Raw genomic sequence first — 24,028 nt, forward strand, 5'->3', positions numbered from 1 at the left:
TCATCACCGGAGCATTCAAGAGCAAAACAAAATATGGGGAGAGAATTGTATTGAGGATAAATGACTCTATTCTTTACTTGCCAACAAGATTTCTTTCACTAGGAGACGAACATGTGAAACAATTAGCTGGTGGAGGATATGCTATCACAAAATCTACCCTGAAAGATTCCAGCGGAGCAGATGTATATAAATTAGAGTTAAAACAATTGGAAATTCCAACATTTTATTATCCACCGTATTAAACAAAAATAAAGAATTTTTATAAAATTTAAAGTTTCTGTGGCTTCTTATTTAAATTTGGGGGGATAGAGGATTCAGTATGAAAATAGTACTTTAGTTAGAAAGATGTCTGCGCTTAATAGGGAAGACGAGCGTTTAAAAACCTTCAATGGTTGGCCATTACCATATCCAGATACAAAGACGATGGCTGCAGTTGGATTTTATTATATTGGTATAGGAGATTTGACCAGATGTTATTTTTGTGAATTAGTTATTCATCAATGGGAAGAAGCTGACTGTCCTGTTGCAGAGCATTTACGAATGTCATACAGCTGTCCGCTAATGAGAAGACTTTAAACAAACAATATTCCCATCAATCAAGATATTTTAGATGATATCCTCCCTGAAATTGGTCTAGATGTTTGCGGCACCAGAGAGTTTTAAACAATATTAGTATTATTGTTCACATTCATTGCTTACACTTCTATGAATAAAATTTGAGAAAAATTAAAACACTCAGATCTTTGTTGTTTTATTTATAATCTTTATTTTATGTTTTGGTTTTTACAATCCATCTTGTATTATATCACGAATATAATACCATTTCTGTTCAATGAAAACAAATATCTTAAATACATTATTAACAGCACATTTATACTTAGAATCTATATGTATTGGACAGTTGGTGAAATAATCTTGACGAGTTCTAAGATTCATATTACTTTCTAAATTAACAATATTAGTTTGAAGATAGTTTTCCAAAAAGCATTTCTTTTCTTTCCCATTTACAAAAACGTATTGATAGTTGTTTAATGGTGAGAGAACATCCTCGATATCATTGTAGCAGATTTCTCCATCGGTCCAGTCTAATCCATTCACATGTGCTTTGGTGTAGTTGATTGTTCTGAGTGCTTCTCCATCAAGCTCCTTTGCACTATAAGGTGGTCGAAACAAAAAATGATTCGGAATAACAGAAGTTCCACACATAAATGAGAGCTCCTTCATGAAAATGGTTTTATCATTTCCATGACAATATTGAAAGTCGGCAAATGCTACATCCGATCTTTGGATTAGATACGACATCTTGGATAAGTTGTATTAGACTGTAGAGAATACTTTTGTTGTTGATGTATTTTATTTATAAAATCTTGCTCATTTCCATTAAAAACTTTAAACAAAGATGGCCGCAGTTGTATGTATTAAATCGTTGATCTCGTTTATAATTATATGTTGTAGCTGATCCCAAGTAACGTAAAATTTCAGCTGGAGGTTGAAGATTGCCAAAACTATCGTAATAGTCGATGATATTATTATTCTTATAATATGCCACCCAATGTGTGCCAGGCCCACTGTCAATATCCAAATTTACGACACCACATTCGATTCGATAAGGCTTTTTAGGTAGTTTATCTCGCATATAAACACCTCTAAAGTAAGGGATGTATTTCTTTCCAAATGTATTGATATATGTATCTGTATGTGGACCTTTGGGCAGCTGTTTTATTAGTTTTTTGGCGTTTCATTTTCATCAACATAAATTCCATAGCCTTTTTTGTATGGTTTGAGATAGAGACCTTTACCCATAGCTTCTATGGTTTTGTTGTGTCTGGTCTGCTCTTGCAACTCTTCTTTGGCTTTTTTAGCATTCAAAACTGCATTGGTTATCGCTGAACTGCCCGAAGCTAATGCACCCAACGCTCCCAACCCAGTTAGAATAGGTATGAGAGGAAGAAATCCTCCCCTTTTGGGTACCCTTATTACTCTTGGTATAACCACCTTTGACTTTTTTCCTCGGAATGTCTTTTGTATTTCTTTCCTTGCTATTTTGATGGCAGCATTAATATCAGTTGGTTTAACGCTTTTAAGGGAATCTGTTGCATTCTTTATAGCATTTTTAAATATTTGTTGACCAAGTATTTGTTTGGGTTTCTTATTACCCACCCCCATTCCAAGCTTTGTCTTTGCCTTCATTATATTAGTTACAAGATATGCGTTTATTTTTTCTCCAATGCTACTATCCTTTGATTTTAGTCGTTCCCAAGCTCGTTCAGTTAGTTCACGATCAGCAATATGTCGTTGTTCAATATCTTTGTTCTGTGAATAAGCAATATCGTGTTTTCTACAAGCAGCATCCAGTGGATTAACACCTTGATCTCCTCTTTGTATACGTTTTCTTAGCTTTGTACCTGGGCCACAAAATTGATAACCTGGTAGATGAAGTTCGACTGGAAGAGAGTTTATCAACTTATTTACAAGTCCTCCTCCTTTAACGGCTTTCTTTCTAATAAATCGATTTGCGTTGTAAACAATCATTTTATACTTTTTCACATGTGCTAAACAAAATATATATGTAAATTGATTATATATATTATAAATAGTCATGTGTTCTTATACTAGTCATTAGTTGTAAACATGAGATTAGTTGAGCAACAAGCTAAAATTACAGTACGAAATGGGGACTTTATACAAAAGAAAACCCCTCGACATAGTACTTTGTTACCCAATACTATACGAGCATTAATAGTGGGTCCATCAAACTGTGGAAAGACGAATGTTATGCTTAGTTTGATTGAAAGCCCAAATGGATTAAAATTTGAAAATGTTTACATTTATTCAAAATCGCTATATCAACCGACATATGAGTACCTAAAGAAACTGATTTCCTCTGTAAAAGGGATGGGGTTGTTTACATTCACCAATAATGATGATGTTATACAACCAGATGAAATAAAACCAAACTCAATCATGATTTTTGACGATGTAGCGTGTGATAAACAAAACAATATTAAAAACTACTTTAGTATGGGACGACATAAGAATGTTGACTCATTTTACTTATGTCAAACATACACCCGTATCCCAAAGCATTTGTTGCGTGATAATGCCAATATGATAATCATGTTTAAACAAGACGATCTGAATTTAAGACACATATACAACGATCATGTGGGGTGCGACATGAGTTTTGATATCTTCAAAGACATGTGTCATGAATGCTGGAAAGAAAAATATGGATTTCTAACGATTTCTAAAGATGATGAAATTCACTCTGGGAGATATCGAAAAGGCTTTCATACATTTATTCAACCATAATATTATTTAAAAGATGTTATATAGTATATTTACATTAGTACACCTGCAACCATGGAGGAAGCAATGTTGAAACGACTTGTAAAGTCCAAAAATGTTTTGAAAAGAAAATTTCAAAGCATTAAAATGGGCGAAGATGCTAAAACTACTGAATTGACAAACACTTTTAAACCATTAACAGAACCCATAAACAAACTACTAAAGCTTTCGACTGAGAATGCAAACAAAATGATTGCACCCAAGAAGGAGAATATGGATTCATTTAGAGAATCTTTTGTAGCGAGTACACCCTTTAAAAAATATAAACCGGAGATTAAGCTTGAACCAAGTATATTGGAGGGGAAAGAGGATAAAGGAGATTATTCACAAAATGATGATACTTACAACACCTCGAAAGATGACACATTTTATTCAGAAAATGAGGATGATGAAGACGATCCTATTAGTCTAACACTCTTGAAGAAAAATAAAAAACTAGATACAGTATATGGACCGCATAAAGATGAAAATGGTGAATGGATGTTTGGAGATAAACCACTGAAAATCAGCGATGAAAAGATTACGATTGGAAATAAAAATTGGGCATTTACACCAGGACTGTTTGAACTCTTATTTTATCAAAACCCCAAAAAATATGATCCTACAGAACTCGACATATATAAAACAATCTTGTTGGACTCAAATGCATTTAAAATAAACTATGACCCTAATGGTAGAATCAAGGGGAACAAAGGACAAAAATATAAGCGGATAATTAAAAAGTTAATGGGGGATACTCACAGTGGCAAAGGCTTAATGACACTAAGTCCAAGTAAACCCAACTATATATACTGGGACGATCCCAACGAGTTGGTAGAACGATTAAAGCTGTTGATGGCATCACAACAAGCCGGAAACAATAATCATACTAATGAGATTGTTTCCATTATCGAAGAACTGCGAGAAGGCAACATAATCTATTAAGTAAACTTTAAAGGAAACAAACAACCTATGACTGTTGACAAGTTTGGTCATCATTATAATCCAAAAACCCACTCAATAGAAGTAAGAGAAAATGTTTCGAGAATACTGGGAATTAATATTGACGAAGATAACAACCTTGACGTGCAAAATAAAAAAATTAGGAACGTTGCACCCCCAACAGAAGGAACGGATGCGGTCAACCAAGCATACATACATTCACAAATCAAGCACATACAAGAAGTATTAAACCAAAATATCATTCAGGAGTGTACTCAACTAAGAGAAGAAATATCCCATCTCAAACAATCACATAAGGAAATTTTTAAAGTCTTATCTCAACCCCCATTCAACTCAATTGCTCTAATATATCCCCCAAAACTTGAATAATGGAAAAACGAGGATTGGTGAACGAACTTCACTCTCAAGCACGAAGAAATTTTAAAAGACGAAGGGTTATTACAAAGGGGATCGATGATCTTTGGCAAGCTGATTTAGTTGAAATGGGCAACTATTCCAAAACAAACAGGGGATACAGATTTATGCTTACTGTTATCGACACCTTTTCGAAATTTGCCTGGTGCGAAGCACTTAAAACAAAAAGAGCAACGGAAGTATATAAAGCATTTGAAAAAATTTTGAAAGATGGAAGAATTCCAAAGAATTTGCAAACCGATGATGGAAAAGAATTTTTCAACAAGGAATTTAAAAAATTAATGCAGAAACATTCAATAAACCACTACTCTACATACAGTGTCTTGAAAGCCTCAATTGTTGAACGCTTCAATAGAACTCTAAAAGGTATGATGTGGAAGGAGTTTAGCTACAATGGAAATTATCAATGGATTGATATTTATAGAGACCTGGTTGATCAATACAACAAAACTCGTCATCGAACAATAAAAATGGCACCTATTCAAGTAAACTCATCGAATGAGCAGATGTTGTTAAAAACTGTATATAACCACATAAAAATCTTTAAGAGGCAAAATCTTCGTGCTGGTGATCATGTACGGATCAGCAAATATAAACATCAATTTGAAAAGGGGTATACTCCAAATTGGACTGCAGAAATATTCAAAATAAGAGGAATACGATTAACCAACCCTGCTACTTATTTACTAGAAGACTACGAAGGAAATCGCATACATGGATGTTTCTATAAAGAAGAACTTTTACCCACAAAATATCCCAACACATACTTAGTAGAAAAAATATTAAAAACAAAGGGTGATAAAGTCTTTGTTAAATGGCTGGGATTTTCAAACAAGCATAATTCCTGGATAGATAAGACAAATGTATTGTAAACTTAACACATTTAAATAATTTTAATAAAATAAATAAAAACCTTATATAAACATATGTATATTTGATGTTTTACTTATTACTAGAAAGAATCTTACAATGTCAACAACGTTTACTTTGACGGGTAAATCATCAATTTTACACTCAAACTATTCACCTCCTATTGAATTGGGAGAGGGTAGTTATGAGTGCTGTTTAATAGATTTTCAATCCTACAATTCCATTCCAAATGTGGACAATGATAACAATCTCTTCCATATCGGAGACAAAATTATAAAGATACCCATAGGATCATATGAACTACAAGACATTGCTCACTACTGGGAGACACAGTATAGAGCAATCCACATTAACAGATCTATTGAGATTAAAGCCAACAATAATACGCTACAGATAGAGATCTTATCCTCTCATGATCCCATATACTTTGATAAAGAAAAATCCATTGCAAAACTCTTTGGTTTCACCGGAAAAGTTTTGGAACCTGGCAAAAAGCACATTTCAAACCTTCCAGTTAACATTTTAAAGGTTAATGCCATACAAATACATTGCAATATTGTTACCGGCTCATTCATGAATGGGTCGCCTGCTCATATTCTGCACGAATTCGCTCTTGACGTCCCTCCAGGCTATAAATTGGCAGAGAGACCGATGAATCTCATTTATTTGCCGGTGAACGTCAAAGAAATAAGTCATCTGGAGATACTCATATTAGATCAAGAAGGCCGCTTGATAAACTTTAGAGGAGAAGAAATTACGCTACGAATTCATATAAGACCCAGACAGCCATGATTATTTACAATAAATACACCCATAAACAAACACCAAAACACATTCATCATCAAGGCGCCAAACCGTCAAGACCTCCTCTCAGCAAGGAAAATAAAGAATTTTTAAAGCTTATAAAATTAAAAGTCAAACCAAATGTCTGAAATACTCGATATTAATGAGCGCCCACTCTCTGACGAGAATATTGTGAAGAGAGACTACCATAGCTATGTTCCATATATTCAATCATTTAAAAATAACGATGAAATTCGTATAAGTATACAAAATCAAGATCTTTACATACTACCATCGGAGAGCTATCTATACATTGAAGGAAATTTGAAAAACTCAAAGGGGGGTGTTTCGCAGAATGCTAAACTAAGGAATAACTGTGTGGGTTACATGTTTGATGAAATTCGCTATGAACTAAATGGAATTGAAATTGATCGTACTCGTTATCTGGGTACCACAACAAAAGTTAAAAATTGGATTTCTCTAAGTGAATCCGAAAGCAAGGTTATGAGTAATGCAGGATGGGCTCCAGATGGTGACGTTAATACAAGCTCATTCAATTTTTGTGTTCCCTTGAATCGTCTACTGGGCTTTGCAGAGGACTTTAATAAAGTAATTTGCAACAGTAAACATGACCTGATTCTCTTGAGAAGCGCCAACGATAAAAATGTATGTTATTCAACTACTGAAAACGAAGAAATTCAACTCACCATTACAAACATTGTTTGGAAAGTACAACACATTCATTTGTCAGACTATAGAAAAATCAATTTCTTGAAAACAATACACCAATTCCTCAAAATACCTCAGCATATTGCTTAATTATCCATGATCGTCTGGTGGAGTATGTTCCATTGACTGGAATCGTTCGAAAAATAGTATAAGTTCTTTGCATACTTACCATTATATCATGTAAACTCAATAATAAAATAAAACACATTGTTTTGTAATTTCAATTATAAAAAGTATTGTTTTATTTTTTCAAAAAACGTTATAAATGTATGTAGTTTGTAATAGTACATAGATAATTAGTAAAAATAATGGTTTTTATGTGTAAAGTTAGTATTATTATTAATAATATATTGTTATTTAGTAAAACATTGATAAAAAAGATTAGTACAAATACCATGTGTAATTTCTAAAAAGTAACATGAAAATAATGCTGAAATTTTAATGATAATATGTTTAAATACTAGCAGTAAGGCAATTAGTAACCAATATTTATACATTAGATTTTATTCCTTAATTTATTTTTATTCCTTAATTTAATATATTTACATTTTAATCAATGTCCATTGGGACAGGTGAATCTAAATTATCCGTGTTTAAATCCTCATTTATATTGTTTAGTTTATAGTGGCCCCAAGCATATGTACTTATACCATCTTCTCTTATAAAACGTTTGTCGTCTTGATGGCTTAGAGATATTTTTGTAATTTTGTCTGTGGTTATAGTATGCTGTCTTGACCTAAATGTATACATTGTGTCATACAAAACCTTTTTATCATATAAGCATTCTCTATATGTATCTATTGTATATTTTTTTATTACGGATTTTTTAACACCCTTAGATTTCTTCACATCGTCGCTATCAACTACTTTGATAGCATAGACTTTAGGACGAAGACCTACAAACTCAATCATGGTTTTTCCGTTATTTTCATCCTTCATCATACCCAATTTCTTTTTATTAATGAGAGGAATACCATACTTATTGTTGGGTGAGAAGTCTGATGTGTCAAACCTTTCCTCTATTTCTTTCAAAGTCAATACCCTATATAGATTAAGTCCTTTAAATGTTATGATGAAAGAGTCCGTGTCCATATAATTTAAAATAAAGGCGTCGCCGAATTTTGCTTTCAGAAAGTCATAAAGGAAAGCATACATTAACAGCTTTGATATTTCTAGCACGCAAAAGCCTAAATATAATGGTTTATCATATTTTACTTTTACGTTTTGCATCTGGATAGCTACCATATTTTCAGAAAATATAGAAAGACTATGGAAATTGGGTTTAGCAATTAGCTTGCTAGCTACATTTCTTTTCTTCTTGTTATTCTTGTCCTCCCACTCTGTTACAATTTTAACAGTTTTCCTCTTGTCTATATTTTCCATAGTCTTACCGTATACCGAGTTATTCAGCAATTTGAAAAAATCTTTTTCAAATGCATTTTTAGCATTTTCTCGATGCATATTATTCTTTAATATATAGGGAGCTAACCAGGCACGTTGTGTAAATGACAAAACTCTATGTACTTTCTTAAGAATCAGTCCATGTTGCAAACATTGTTTTAAAGCAGAATAATGAATTGTGTACGATTTTTTGTCTGTCAAGTCCGCAATTAACTTTTTAGTTTTAGACCCCCCAACACATTTGTTTTCTGGACAAAAGGGTAAGTCATTATGTTTGTCATGAAGATGCTGAGGGTAATCGAGATCAACCTCTAATATGTAGCCAGTTATATTATCATCTGGAATTAATTGTATCACATTAGGATCATTAAATATTTCCAAGTCCTCTTCCCACTTGAAATTTTTTTCTGGGAGAGGTTTTGTCATGGCTGTTCCATATAAATTATTAACGTCCAAATAATATATGTTTACTTCTGGCTTGCTTTTATCATAATTGGGGACATCTTCATTATTGGCTACGGAATGTCTATTGGAGCACTGGGTTAGTCCACCTCTAATAGCATTTTTACAGAAATTGTACATATTTATATCTGTAAAAAGCTCAAGCTCAACCTTGGTGCAGAGAAGCATTGCATCCCAAGATAGAGATGGAGCTGTGAAATATTGACAAGGATCTAATTTGTGAATATTCATACAGACATCTCGAAAATTTTCAAAGACGTCTGTTAGTAAGAGGACATCTGTTTTCAGGTACAACTCCATATAATCTTGCAAAGTCTGACAACGAAAATGTGACCAAACTTGTTTTGCATGGTTATAGTCCTCTACTGAACATTCAGAATCTGTCATTTTATTGTAAAATTCTTCTATGGGTGGTAGTTGGGTATCTTTTAGTTTTTCAAATGATGAAAGATAATCATAAGGAAAAACACCTTTCCTTGTCAAGAGCGTAAAATCTTTCTCCTTAGGGAAATATGATTTCACCGCATGAAAATCGTCTTTAGGCAAATTCTTCGCCAATTTGTCTAAACTTGTAGGCATGAATCTAAAACTGTCCAGGAAACGTAGTTCAAGTCTGTTTTGTCTCTTCTTTTTCTTCTTGTCTTTTTCACATTGTCTTTCCCCCCCTACATCTTCTCCCTCTGAATCCTCTCCCTCATCACTCCATTCTTCTTCATCCTCTTCTCCTACAACAACACTACTATTGGAGCTAGTAGTGTTATTCGACTCATCATCTTTCATATTAATGAAATAAGACATGGATATATAAAGTTCCTTATTTTGAGGAATTACTTTTATATCTCCACCAAAATTAGATAATTCTTTAATAAAAAGGTGACAGTCATATGATGAGAAGTTATGGAAAAAAATTGGGATGAATTTAGGTATTTGATACTGCAGATTACAACGATTATGTGCAGGCCCGCGATATTTACCAGTTAGGTGGCAATGATCACGAACTCTATCACCACCTAACGGTTCATCGCATATGTGGCATCTGACACTTGTTTTAAAGTGTAATTCTTCTTCGGGTGTTAATGTAATCATTGGTTTAACTTTTGACAAATAGTTATTATAAAAAAACTTGCAATCATTAATTAAATTTTCTAAGAAAACTTTAGGAGCATCGGGGCCAGTATAAGTAAAGAACTTATCTAAACTAGAGTCAAAACTACATTTTATATTATAACTAAAAGCACATGGTACGTGCTCTTTTACTTGCTCTGTTTTTCCGATGTTATTGGGTTCCTGCTCCTTATGTTTCAATACGCTCTCAGCATCAGCATATATACTAATGCCCACCCTCAGCATCTTTTTGTAGTTTACAAATTTGAGTATCGCGTCCTTCTTTGTCTTGGGCATGCTGCAAACTACACCTCCACATTGCTTTTTGTGAATATCGAGGTCCTTCTCCTTATGAAAATGTTGGGCGCAACCGTTGCAGATATACACTGCGTGTTCATGAGCACTTAGTTGTGACGATAAAAGTCTGAAATTAACAGAAATATACAATTAATTAGTCAATGATTTGAGTATTATTAAATGTTGATATATTACCGTGACATGTTCTTAATCCATATGTAATGGAATTTATCCCCATCGTTGAGTAAAATCAGGTTAATATGATGTCTTTTTTCCTCCTTTGTAAGGTAGTATGGACCTTCAATGGAATATCGCTCATATCCGTAAACATTTATGCTGATTTCGGGGTTGGCTTTTTCAAATTGTTTTACATCCTTTAGAGCCAATGGAAAACTTAAACCCATAAAGTTTAATGTTATTCCTGAATCGAGACGGATGACATCCTGCTTGACATCGACTTTATATGTAGATGGTCTATCGACATTCATTGTTCTCGGGAAACTTAGTGCCGCTACCATACACCATTTAAAGCAATATTCATCTTTATTTTGAATGTTTATGCATGCATGTTTTGTTCTCAATGTTGTTGGTGTTGGGATGAATTGTGAACCTCGAGTTAAATTGACTTTGTTAATATTGATGTCAATTTTTAAAAGTTTTTCCAAGGCCCAACCAGAACCTCTTTCTTGAAACTCGTCTGATTTGTCGACAAGTTCATTCTCTTGGTTGGTAAAGATTTCATCTAGATCATCACCTAGGGACAGGATTACAGTCTTTGATATGTGATTAAACACTTGTTCTGTTGCTGTCGACTCTGTAGATTTTGACTGATTCTCTTTTACAGCGGTGGGCTTCACATATTGTCCCTGCAGCTCCATATTGACTTTGATACAATTTTTTTCAATCAACTCAAATTTTAAACATTTTATTATTGAGTCTTTAGCGTCTCTTAGAAAATCACGGGGTAATATTATGTCTTTAGTGTTTTCAATTTCATAACAAGTAATGTTCTGATTGAATGCACTTTTTATAATTTTTATATTTTTTTCCAAATTTTTTCTAACAACACTGCGATGATTCTCACTTCGAATATGAGATATCATATTCTTCACTGTAACGTTGCACTCTTCACATAGCTTATCGGCCCGATTAATTTTGTCTATTTTAGGTGCATTCATCTGCGATACAGTTGGTTGTTCTTGTTGTTTTGGTTTCTGATTAGATGTTACAGTTGGTTGTTGTTGAGAAAGAGTTAAAGCTTGTTGTTGTTGAATTTGTGAGATTTGATTAGATGCAATAGTTGGTTGTTGTTGGATACCAGTATAAACTTGTTGATGTTGTTGAAGTTCTGAGCTTTGAATAAATGATTCAGTTGGTTGTTGTTGTTGGGTAACACTTAAAACTTGATGTTGATTAATGAATTGTATATTTGTTTCACTTGATTGGGCATGTTTTGTCAGTTGGTGAAATTTTAGTTGATAACAATTACTAAACAGTTGACCACAATTTTTACAATGCATTTTTACGTGTTTTAAAAACTCGCGTTTAACATTGAAAGTAGTAGCACAATAAATGCAAGTATATTTAGCCATTTTTAAAAGCAATTAGAATTTTGGAATGCGATGTTGAATAATCCGTGACTTGTTAAGTACTGATGATGTTCTCAACAATTCCCATCAATATATAATTATTTGAATGAATCAAAGTATTGATTGTATTCCAGAATCAAAATCCGCCTTCAACCTAATCCCCACATCACACTTGACCCCCTATCCCCCTCCACATGATGGTCAACATAAACACATGCATTGCAGACTCAAACTGTGTAATACCCACAAAGGGCAAGAATTCCTACGAACAAAGAAATATTCTTGTAGCATAGAATACTGCAGATTTGTTTACATTTGTTAAATGTAAACAAATGACCTAATGCTCGTTGACAAAAATCAAATTTTTGGTCAATGTATCGATCACCAGTACGCTAACATGGAGTAAAACAATGGAAAGAATTTGTACGAATCATTTCATGGCCACTTAATGTTTACTCTTGGGTTTTTGTTGCAATATGAGAAACTCTGACATTCATCTCAACTCATAGCGTTATGAAATTCAAAAGACGAACGAACCTGACCATCATCAATAATTTCACAAACTTGTGAAATTAATTGGGTATACATTGAATCTTATTTAAGATTATTTGCTTTTTATACGAAATTTGTCAACCACCATCAATAATTTCACAATATTGTGAAATTAATTGGGCATACATATGTTAAGTTATGAACATGAATGAACATGCTCACAGAGAGACTGGCGGACGGACGGAAAAATCCACTTTGATTACGATCATGATTCGGCATGCTTACGGACAGACATATATTGAAATGTATTTTGTTTACATTAGCGATCAAATGTGGTTCTCTCTCAACTTCTCGGTCTGGCTCCCTCCCACACATATACAGGAGGTAAAATATGCAACATTGTTTCATATTTTGCTTCACACATACAGGAGGTAAAATATGCAACATTGTTTCATATTTTGCTTCACACATACAAGAGGTAAAATTTGCAACTTTGTTTCATATTTTGCTTCACACATACAGGAGGTAAAATATGCAACATTGTTTCATATTTTGCCTCGCTTATATTTAAAAGCTTACATATGTATGTATTCTTGGTTATATTATTGAAAAAAAAAATGTGGGTCTCTCCCGCATATATACAGGTTAAGTGTGGTTCTCTCTCAACTTCTCGCTCTGGCTCTGGTTAAATGTGGTTCTCTCCTCAAATCTCGGTCTCGCTCTCTACAGCACATATACAGGAGGTAAAATATAGCTTACTCCTACACACAGGAGGTAAAATATGCAACATTGTTTCATATTTTGCTTCACACAAACAGGAGGTAAAATATGCAACATTGTTTCATATTTTGCTTCACACATACAAGAGGTAAAATATGCAACATTGTTTCATATTTTGCTTCACACATACAAGAGGTAAAATATGCAACATTGTTTCATATTTTGCTTCACACATACAAGAGGTAAAATTTGCAACTTTGTTTCATATTTTGCTTCACACATACAGGAGGTAAAATAAGCAACATTGTTTCATATTTTGCTTCACACATACAGGAGTTAAAATAAGCAACATTGTTTCATATTTTGCCTCGCTTATATTTAAACGCTTACATATGTATGTATGTATGTATTCTTGATTATATTATCGAAAAAATGTGGGTCTCTCTCAAATTCTCGGGCTCTCTCCCCCTCATCCGTTCATATAGGTGGCTTAGCCTATCATATTTCTTGTAATTTTTTGTTGTTTTGACCCACTGTGCAGTTAAATTTAACCCTCGCTCTCCAAATACTCTCTCTCTCACACACACACACACTCTCTCTCTCTCCTTCTCTCCCTCTCTCTCTCTCTCTCACACACACACACACACACTCTCTCACACACACACACACACACACACAGACAGGAGGTAAAAAGGTATCAAATTACTGATCCAGAACCGGCATTACCCCTCTACTGGTGTCCAATAGCCAATATGAAATTTCTCATTCGTATTACAATAATAATGTTGATATTATTAAAAGAGTTTAACGGTTATCACTTACTCAATTGTTGTTGTTCTGGTGCTCATCCCACGACGAAAGGCCTTTCGAAGAGACTTGCTGCAGTAAGAGATGGTGATATATTTAAATGAATTTCTTTTTGGCTGTCGGTTCTACCTCTCCGCAACAATGTTGCTAAACATGTTTACAATATTCATCATCCGCAACACGCTTATGGATTTACGCTTAGCAATTCAAGATACATGCGTTGTTCTATCAACAATTAGCCAATCACACAACCCAGTATTCCGTTAATGATGAGAACAAACAATTAGAATGTTTGTATGTAACACTCAAATCTATGTTATGGCATTTGTGTATGATGATTGTGTGGTTGCCTTTGTTGGGGAGATCGTTTGTTAATAAAAAAGAAATAGAATTGAACGGGGTATAAAATCGCCAGCCTATGAATTTACAACCAATGAAATATTAACGATGACGTCATTGAACACTTAACACGTCAGGTAGTTAATAAATTTTGATAATTCTTTATAATTACACAGCAAATCACTGCCAATCTAAAACAAATCTAATTCCATGGAATGATGGTAAATTCATATTCTGGGGATTTCGCACTTAGATTTCACAATTTGGTTGGGAATACTTAATTACACTTATACTGATCACTAATCAACTTTTGCTGGTCTGGCACGCTGCCTTCAGTGCTGTTTTGTTGTTGCCCCATTTCACAGAGGGGTTACTTATGGAAATTACACTATGGTCAAACGCAAACTCCAGACACGTTCTTCCAATTAGATCATTAATATAGCTTCTGGCACTTTTCGATAAGGATGAATCACAACGTTGTAATAGGTTTTTGATCCTTGTTACTTGTTCCTTTATAGGCAATAAAATTACAGGCTGTGTGGTCGCACTTATTTCTTGAATCACAGTTCGACAATAAATGAGATTCCGTTGACGATCAATGTAACGTGAACAAATAACCAAACTTGGTGTTGACAGAAAACCAGTATTTTTATTGCTTGTTAATTCTCTGCCAGCAAATACTTGCACAAGCTACCAGGCGCCGATTCTAACAAGGGGGAATGAGAAAAATTTGATTCTCAATTAAATTGAGACTAATAATAAAACATATGGCAAAGTATTACCGATTGTACGAAAGGGCACCAGAACGAATAGAAAAAAATTACTGTTGATGACGTGGAGTAGAGGTGAATGATTATATATGCAATCTTGTCGCTCACAGATGTGTAGATTTCTGGTGATTGAAATAATCTAAATAATAAAATGCAATCGTTTGTGAGCCATCATCAAAACTTAATAAAATCAGTTCGGCACAACTTACCATGCCTTGAGTAAGGCCAAGATTAAAAAAATATTAGTGTGTAAAACTATATTACAATTAGATCAGAATTAGACTTTATCAACGACTGTGAACCGTTCCTCCGGAATGGATGACGACAAAATGGTCGAGAACAGGAAGTTTTACAAACTCCTTAAGTTAGGTGACATATTTCTGAGCAAAAGCGAGTAACAATGAAACAGGTGCAATTAACCATAAGCTGATAAATAGCCAAGTTAACCATCCAAAAAAGTACAACCAGATGGCGGTAGAGATGCTCGTTAACATTTTGTAACGAGTTTTGTGGTTTGAAAATTAAACAAGGCAATAAGCTGGTTGAATGATATCAAAAAGGGGAAAAATACACAATTCTGGCAAGCGCGACACTACATTCCCCCCCGCCAGGATCAGACTTCGGGGAAGGATTCCGACACGAGTCTGACAAAGCTTGCCATACAAAGAGATACCATGTAAATGCTCATTGGCGAATGTCCTTGGCATGATAAGTGCCAACCACATTCCCTTGTAAATCCTCAAGCTCATAATACGACTGCCCTATTTTCCTTCTGACACGGGCCTTCACAAAGGTAGGGGCTAATTTGGCGTTGTAACCCTGCTCAAAATTACTTTGCTTGAAATTTCGCCTGAAAACTTCTTGGCCTACAACGTATGAAACTTCTTTACAACGCAAATTATATGCCTTCTCATTTCTACAAAATTGTTTAGCCATCAAGTCTGAAGCTTTCTTCGCCATTACTTCTCTCGAATCATTTCTATCGAAACGTACACCCCGATCCTCCAACAGCTCCAACTGCCTAAGGAGTGAATAAGTAGCACCATTTGTTATCATGTTCTGTCCGAATGTGAGATAATAGGGGCTAGTCCCTATAGCCGAATGAATCGAGGATCGTAAAGAGCAGCAAATGCTACTCAGAAATTCATCCCAGTTCTTTTGATTGGGCTTGACGTAGGACTTAATCGCAGATAACACCGACCTATTTACCCTTTCGGATGCATTTGCTTGGGGTGTATGCACAGCAGTGTAAACGTGCTGTACACCATATCGTTTAAGTAGTTGGTTAAATATGTTAGACTTGAATTGTGAGCCATTGTCTGAGACAATGGTTTCCGGGACCCCGAAAGTATGAAAAAGGTCACTCTCTAAGTAGGTCGCAACAACATCCGCCGTGAACTTCTTCACCGCTTTTAAAAAAGGAAATTTGGAGTAGTGATCCAACACAACAAATATACCAATGTGCCCTGACCTCGACCTTGGATACGGACCCAGGAAGTCGACATACAATTTTTGGAAGAATCTGCAAGTCGAAGAGGTCTGACCCATCGGAGGTCTGAGGACGGTATTAGGGTGCTTGGTAGACTTACAGGTTTCACAATTATTAACGTACTCCTTGACATCTATTACCAAGTTGGGCCAGTAATAAAATTTACGTATTCTCGCCAAAGTTTTATTTATGCCTCCATGCGACGCCAAAGGTTCATCGTGAGCTTTACGTAAAACATCGGGTACTAGCTCCCGTGGTACCCACAACTTCCAGGCCAGATCATCATGAATCTGGTCCCCAGTAGCATGCTCTGTCCTCCGGTATAAGAATCCGTCTATGATTTTCAAATCAGGCAGGTGATCAAGGTTTTGACTTATTTTATCCCGAAGCTGCAAATATTCGGTGGATTGAAAATGTGGCGATTTCAAATCTACAAATAACCCAGAGTTACTTTCAATTTCTGATAAACAACCTATCGCAGACAGATCGTCCGTATTGGCCCTTGAAAGGGTATCAGGGACTATGTTCAAACTACCACGTCTATGCTGTATGCTAAATTTGTATCCCTGCAGTTTTAAAGCCCATCGAGCCAGCCTTGTACTCAGATCCGTTTGGGACATGAGCCACTTCAATGACGCATGGTCAGTGATTATCGTGAACTCATGTCCTTCCACGTAAGGTCTGAACTTTTTAACACTCAGCATTGCTGCCAAGCATTCTTGTTCGGTGACTGAATAATTGCGTTGGGCTTGGTTGAGTTTCCTCGACATAAAGGCGATAGGAACCTCTTCACCCTCCGCATTCTTCTGCACCAATACGCTTCCTATTCCTGTTCTGCTAGCGTCACAGTGTATGAAAAACGGCTGTGAAAAGTTCGGGCTGTGCAGAACAGGGGCTGAACTCAAATGAGACTTTAAAACCTCAAAAGCCTTTTGGGCTTCCTCGGTCCATACAAACTTCTTTTTTCCTTGTAGCAAATCAGTCATAGGCGTGGTTATCGAAGCATAATCCCTAATAAACTTCCGGTACCAACCGGTCATTCCTAAAAATCTACGAACTTGTTTAACAGATCGAGGTGGTGGGAAATCGGTTATAGCCGAAACCTTCTCAGGGTCAGTTCGTATTACCCCGTTTCCAACAACATGCCCCAGATATTTGACTTCAGGCACGCAAAAGTGGCTTTTTTCCACGTTAATTGTGAGACCCGATTCCCGAATACACCTGGCAACACGTCTGAGCACATCCAGATGCCTTTCAAAAGACTCCGATATGACCAGAAGATCGTCAAGATAGACGAACACCTCCGCCCTGAGGTCCGCCGGTATCACTTTATCCATCAAACGAGTCATGGTCTGAGGGGCATTACATAGCCCGAATGGCATGACCTTAAAGTGATACAGGGGCCTCCCAGGGACGGTGAAAGCTGTCTTTTCCCGAGATTTCTGGTCCAAAGGAATCTGCCAAAAGGCATCCTTCAGGTCCAGACTCGTTATATACTCTGCTTTCGGCAGCCTACTCAATATACCGTCAATTTGGGGCAAGGGATATGCATCCCCTACAGTGACAGAATTAAGCTTTCGGCTGTCCAAACAGAGGCGGTTTTTTCCCGGCTTTCGATGCAATACTACCGGGGATGACCAGGCGCTGCTGGACTCCTCAATAACATCGAGAGCTATCATTCGGTCAAGTTCCTCGTATATGAGTTTTTCGATGGCAGGGGATACGGGGAAATGCCGCTGTTTGATAGGCTTAGCTTCACCCGTATCAATAGAATGGCAGAGAATATCCGTACGACCGAGACCTTGCTTAGAATATGAGGGAAAGAGATCAACAACTTGGTCTAAACGTTGCTTCTGAACTTGTGAGAGGGGGATCTGGTCACAAAGTTCTGATATGCCAGCCAATGACCTGTTAGCATTCCGACTGAATTCCGTTGGCAATAGGTTAAATTTCTCCCAGAAATCTACTCCAAGGTAAAGGTCTCCGTCTAGACTGGGGATAATGAAAATGTCTATTGGCATTTGAACGCCTTTAAATGTTATAGTTGTTTCTACCAAGCCCACTACATTCTGTCCGTTTCCATCAGCAGTTCTGACTGTTGACTTTAGACTCTTAAACGGGGATTTGGAACTCAAAAACTTCTGAGCTGCTTCAGCCCCTATACAACTAATTGAGGCTCCCGTATCCAGGAGTCCCAACATTCTATTACCGAACAAAACCACTTCAGCGTAAGGTCTTACATCCGAAGGGTTACCCAGAATGGAAGAAACTAGCTTGCGCTGGAATCCTTTAACTTTCTTCCAAAAGGACTTTATTCGCTTGGATGACCTGGAAGTTTTGACTTGCCCCTCTTTAAAAATCCTCTCCCGAGCAATCTCGTATTCCCTCATCCGTATGTGAAATGGCTTAAAACTACAATTTCTTGTCTGCGTGGAATTCATAGAGTGTCCCAACCGAGGTATTGAGTCTTTAGACTCTATAAAGTCGGATTTAGTCGCATTATTGATTGGTTTGTCAAGTCCGGGTGTGTGTCTTTTAACGATTTTTACTCTTGATGCATCGATCTGGTTGGAAATGTGGCACTCTTCAGTGCATTCCCTTTGGAGTTTTTTGGACTGCATTTGGAGCAGCTTGGCTTGTAGGTGTCAGGGGCACCGCACCCATAGCAAAATATAGTGCGATCAGAAAGACATTCCTGATAGCGATGTCCACCTTGCTTGCAGTTCCAACACACAAGACTTACAGCTGAAACTTCCTCCAGGGTTAAGTCTGGAGTGTCCAAAACTTCTACTCCCTCTACCTCCAGCTCCGAAATCCTCTTGCCCATTGGTACTGGTTTCGCTGTGGCGAACCCATGCCTGCGTCTCATGTCCTGCATGAAAAATTCACGGCGACGACAGGTATCCCTCAAATGTTGCAAAGAGTTCAGTTCGATGTTGAGGATTTCGTGTTGTATCTCGGGTAGTAGGTTTCTTCGAAGGGTTTCCACTAACGTCTTCTCAGAAAGGGGAGTCTTAAGCCGATCTGTCAGAGTAACAATCGACTCGTAGAAATTGTCAAAAGACTCATTAGGTCTTTGCTTTCTCTCTCTAATAAGCTCTCGTATGTCTAAATCCGTGCGCGAGTCCCGATACTGCTCCCTTAGAGCTTTGCATAACCCATTCCAGTTGATTGAACTGACGGACCGATGGTGCCGCCAAAACCAATCATTGGCCTTACCGTCGAACAGTGAACTAGCGTTTCCGCATAGTATCTCAAAATTTCCCTGCAACGTTTGATAAGTCAACGCTTCCACACGGTATATGAAATTGTCAACCGACAAACCGTTCATTCCACCGTTAAACTTTAGTTTCCAGTTTGACATAATCTGGAGAACTTTGTCTGGACGCAGGTGGAGATCTGAGGAAGCGTTCGTGCCGTACCCCGAAGAATTAAAATCTAAATTAGAGCGCATCGGTTGAGATCTGTTAGAGGCACTAGTATTATGATCATTAGGGGGAGGAATACCAAGCTGGTCTCTAAAAGTTTGATCCTCGATATCGGGAAGTGTCTGCATTCGTGGAGGGGGTACTGCTTGTTGCGGTGGTACATTGCTCTGAGCGTTATTTGACAACAGTCTGGCGATGGCTGATGCCACGCTTGCCTCAACCTGTTGAGTCATCTGGGCGCTAATCACGGAAATCTGGGCAGAAACCATACTGCTAACCAACTCTTGAATTCCGTCAGCAGAACCACCATCAGAATTCGCAGTGGCTGACGCGCCGATGACTTTTATAGATGTGCTACCATTCTGTGATGTGGTCGCATTGCTTGCAGTCTTAGATTGCGATCTTGTCGTACGTTGCGAAGAACCAGGTGCTTGATGCACAACAACAACCTTCTCGTTGCAAACGGGACAATATGGCCTGGTTTTCATGGATATATCCAAACAGGATTTATGGAACATATGACCACAGGCAAGTTTTTGTGGTTGTGCATCAGAAGTAACCACATTTCCACATGCATTGCAAATGGATTCACTCGCAGGGGCGGAGGACGTGTCAGTACTATTTGTGGCCATTATTCAAAGGGTAATAGGCAACCACAACAGCACTAAAAACAGAATGGCAAACAAGGGCCTAATAAACAAAATGGATAATGGAGCAGTTGCAAGGCGAATTCGATTTAGTTCTCAAGTTTTCATCCAGTTCGAAATTACAAGAAAACGTTCGCCAGTATGAACAAACAAAACAATTATACTTTCAGATACCGAACTAAATGTACGATTTCAGAAATAGTATCTAAGTTCTAAGCTCTATATTCATTAAAACAACTTCACCAGAGTTTAAATGTTTTTCCTGTCAATGTATCGAAAATGTAAAGTAATCCTCCAAAAGGAAGAGAGAAAACAATGTCTTCAAATACTCTTTTGGCAAACAATATCATAGCAAAATTCCACGCTATACTCAATGGTAGATAGAACTTACATAACACCAAAATTCTTGCTTAGGTAGAAGACTAAAAAAAGGTTTCACGGTCTGACACTAGTTGCGATAATAGCTATTTTTGTACACTATCGTTTACATAAACTATATCAGTTTCTTTAGAATATGTTAGTCCAAAGCTTACTCGAATTAGACTAACACCCCCCAAAGAACAAAGAAAGCTAACCAGCCTTCAACGCGAAACTTATTCCAACAAATAATTTGATAATTCCAACAAATAATTTGATAATTCCAACAAATAATTTGATATAAAAAATATCATCTCGGTATGAATTATTTTATAAATATATATTATATAAGATTTGCGTTATAATTCGGATGTTGTTTGCAAAGCCAAAGCTTGACAAACACCACGGTATAATTTTCAAAATTCGAAAAAAAAACTATATAAATTGTCCGACTCTGAAGCATGCAGGAGAGGTAAGCTACCTATAAAACCGGTAGTCACAAGAAGTATGAAAATATGAAAAGAAAGGAAAAAGAGATTACCATAAGCCGGAATGGAAGCTGCATCTATTCCAATATTCCGATCTTATGAAGACTGACGTTAATAATATTATCTTTCTCCGAGGTCAGAACTAGTAAAATTACCAGAGTCTGCATTCCAATCAGATCAAGGGCTAAAATTACTAACATCTATGATAGAACATGCAAAGAAATATCCTCAAATTTGGTTACGAAGAAATTAATAAAATTATGATCCTTCTACATTCCATCAATTTGAAAATATCTCACAGAAAATATAAAGACAGAAAGTTGGAAAGAAGAAAAAGAAATATTTTACATGAAGCCGAACAAATGTTCTGAAATCAAATACAATAAGCATAATAATCAGATGATGTTACTAGTTAATAAGTTTATTGCTCGGGCTCCACGCGTGGGCGCCAAAAAATAATATATACTGTAGCATATAACGTATGATGTCGGAGGAAGGTGTTGTAAACGGCTTTGTGTAGAAGTAGGAGCACGTACACCTCCGGCCTTATCGCTCTCCGTAATGGGGTGGATTCGTAACTTCTAAGCCCTTTTCCTCGGCTACGCTATATTATTTTAATTATCGTGCTCTCATTACACAAAAGAAAGATAGCAGAATAAACAATACACTACATTAAATGGATATTGAAAGGTGAAATTTGCATACTCCTCATGAGACAAACACCGGAAAAGGAATAACAGACGAATTGATGTTACCTCGTCTTTCAAGCCCACCCAACCTTACCACAGAATTTATCCTACAAAATAAAAAAAATTTGAGACTGTGGTCCCATATGTGGGATAGCTTTCCCCCCTTTACCTTACATGACTTCAGAGTCAAACAGAGACATCATCTACTCTATAAGAGCCATAATTTTATTCATGATCAAAACAATTCAGATTTAACAAACTATCTAGCATAACTTATAACAAAAAAAAACTGCATATGTTCTTTTGACGACGCAGTTAAAATATAACTAAATGACATGAGTACGATCTAGTTTTGAATTTGGTATGTAAAACTGGAGTTCATAAATGTAGAATAAAATGTAATTTGTGTATATATCTATGTACATATCCGGGTATTCAAAACAAAAAAAAAGAAATTACGCAGATAAAGATTATCAACATGAATGTATCTGAGTAGCAAAACGATACGAAACAGATGCTTTTGAAATAGATATTGTTTTAGGGTGTCCAATAGCCAATATGAAATTTCTCATTCGTATTACAATAATAATGTTGATATTATTAAAAGAGTTTAACGGTTATCACTTACTCAATTGTTGTTGTTCTGGTGCTCATCCCACGACGAAAGGCCTTTCGAAGAGACTTGCTGCAGTAAGAGATGGTGATATATTTAAATGAATTTCTTTTTGGCTGTCGGTTCTACCTCTCCGCAACAATGTTGCTAAACATGTTTACAATATTCATCATCCGCAACACGCTTATGGATTTACGCTTAGCAATTCAAGATACATGCGTTGTTCTATCAACAATTAGCCAATCACACAACCCAGTATTCCGTTAATGATGAGAACAAACAATTAGAATGTTTGTATGTAACACTCAAATCTATGTTATGGCATTTGTGTATGATGATTGTGTGGTTGCCTTTGTTGGGGAGATCGTTTGTTAATAAAAAAGAAATAGAATTGAACGGGGTATAAAATCGCCAGCCTATGAATTTACAACCAATGAAATATTAACGATGACGTCATTGAACACTTAACACGTCAGGTAGTTAATAAATTTTGATAATTCTTTATAATTACACAGCAAATCACTGCCAATCTAAAACAAATCTAATTCCATGGAATGATGGTAAATTCATATTCTGGGGATTTCGCACTTAGATTTCACAATTTGGTTGGGAATACTTAATTACACTTATACTGATCACTAATCAACTTTTGCTGGTCTGGCACGCTGCCTTCAGTGCTGTTTTGTTGTTGCCCCATTTCACAGAGGGGTTACTTATGGAAATTACACTATGGTCAAACGCAAACTCCAGACACGTTCTTCCAATTAGATCATTAATATAGCTTCTGGCACTTTTCGATAAGGATGAATCACAACGTTGTAATAGGTTTTTGATCCTTGTTACTTGTTCCTTTATAGGCAATAAAATTACAGGCTGTGTGGTCGCACTTATTTCTTGAATCACAGTTCGACAATAAATGAGATTCCGTTGACGATCAATGTAACGTGAACAAATAACCAAACTTGGTGTTGACAGAAAACCAGTATTTTTATTGCTTGTTAATTCTCTGCCAGCAAATACTTGCACAAGCTACCAGGCGCCGATTCTAACAAGGGGGAATGAGAAAAATTTGATTCTCAATTAAATTGAGACTAATAATAAAACATATGGCAAAGTATTACCGATTGTACGAAAGGGCACCAGAACGAATAGAAAAAAATTACTGTTGATGACGTGGAGTAGAGGTGAATGATTATATATGCAATCTTGTCGCTCACAGATGTGTAGATTTCTGGTGATTGAAATAATCT

General features: G+C 36.2%; 3 protein-coding genes across 7 annotated transcripts in view; all 3 read right to left on the minus strand.

The window, feature by feature from the left end:
* The window catches only part of sbb (scribbler), a 704,451-nt gene that overhangs the window by 664,447 nt on the left and 15,976 nt on the right, over positions 1-24,028 (minus strand). The gene's annotated exons all lie outside the window — the stretch shown is intronic.
* On the minus strand, positions 743-12,611 carry LOC141406370 (uncharacterized). The gene is made up of 2 exons (XM_073991712.1): positions 10,546-12,611; positions 743-10,477 (listed from the first exon to the last, which is right to left on the minus strand). The coding sequence occupies exons 1-2, from the start codon at positions 11,940-11,942 to the stop codon at positions 7,636-7,638; spliced, it is 4,239 nt and encodes a 1,412-aa protein (XP_073847813.1). The 5' UTR covers positions 11,943-12,611; the 3' UTR covers positions 743-7,635.
* LOC141406371 (uncharacterized) lies at positions 743-14,670 on the minus strand. The gene is made up of 2 exons (XM_073991713.1): positions 14,583-14,670; positions 743-2,552 (listed from the first exon to the last, which is right to left on the minus strand). Exons 1-2 carry the CDS (start codon positions 14,653-14,655, stop codon positions 1,723-1,725), a joined length of 903 nt encoding a protein of 300 aa, XP_073847814.1. The 5' UTR covers positions 14,656-14,670; the 3' UTR covers positions 743-1,722.

Source organism: Musca autumnalis, unplaced genomic scaffold, assembly GCF_047663935.1.
Source record: "Musca autumnalis isolate F117 unplaced genomic scaffold, ASM4766393v1 scaffold_5, whole genome shotgun sequence".
Lineage (NCBI taxonomy): Eukaryota > Metazoa > Arthropoda > Insecta > Diptera > Muscidae > Musca > Musca autumnalis.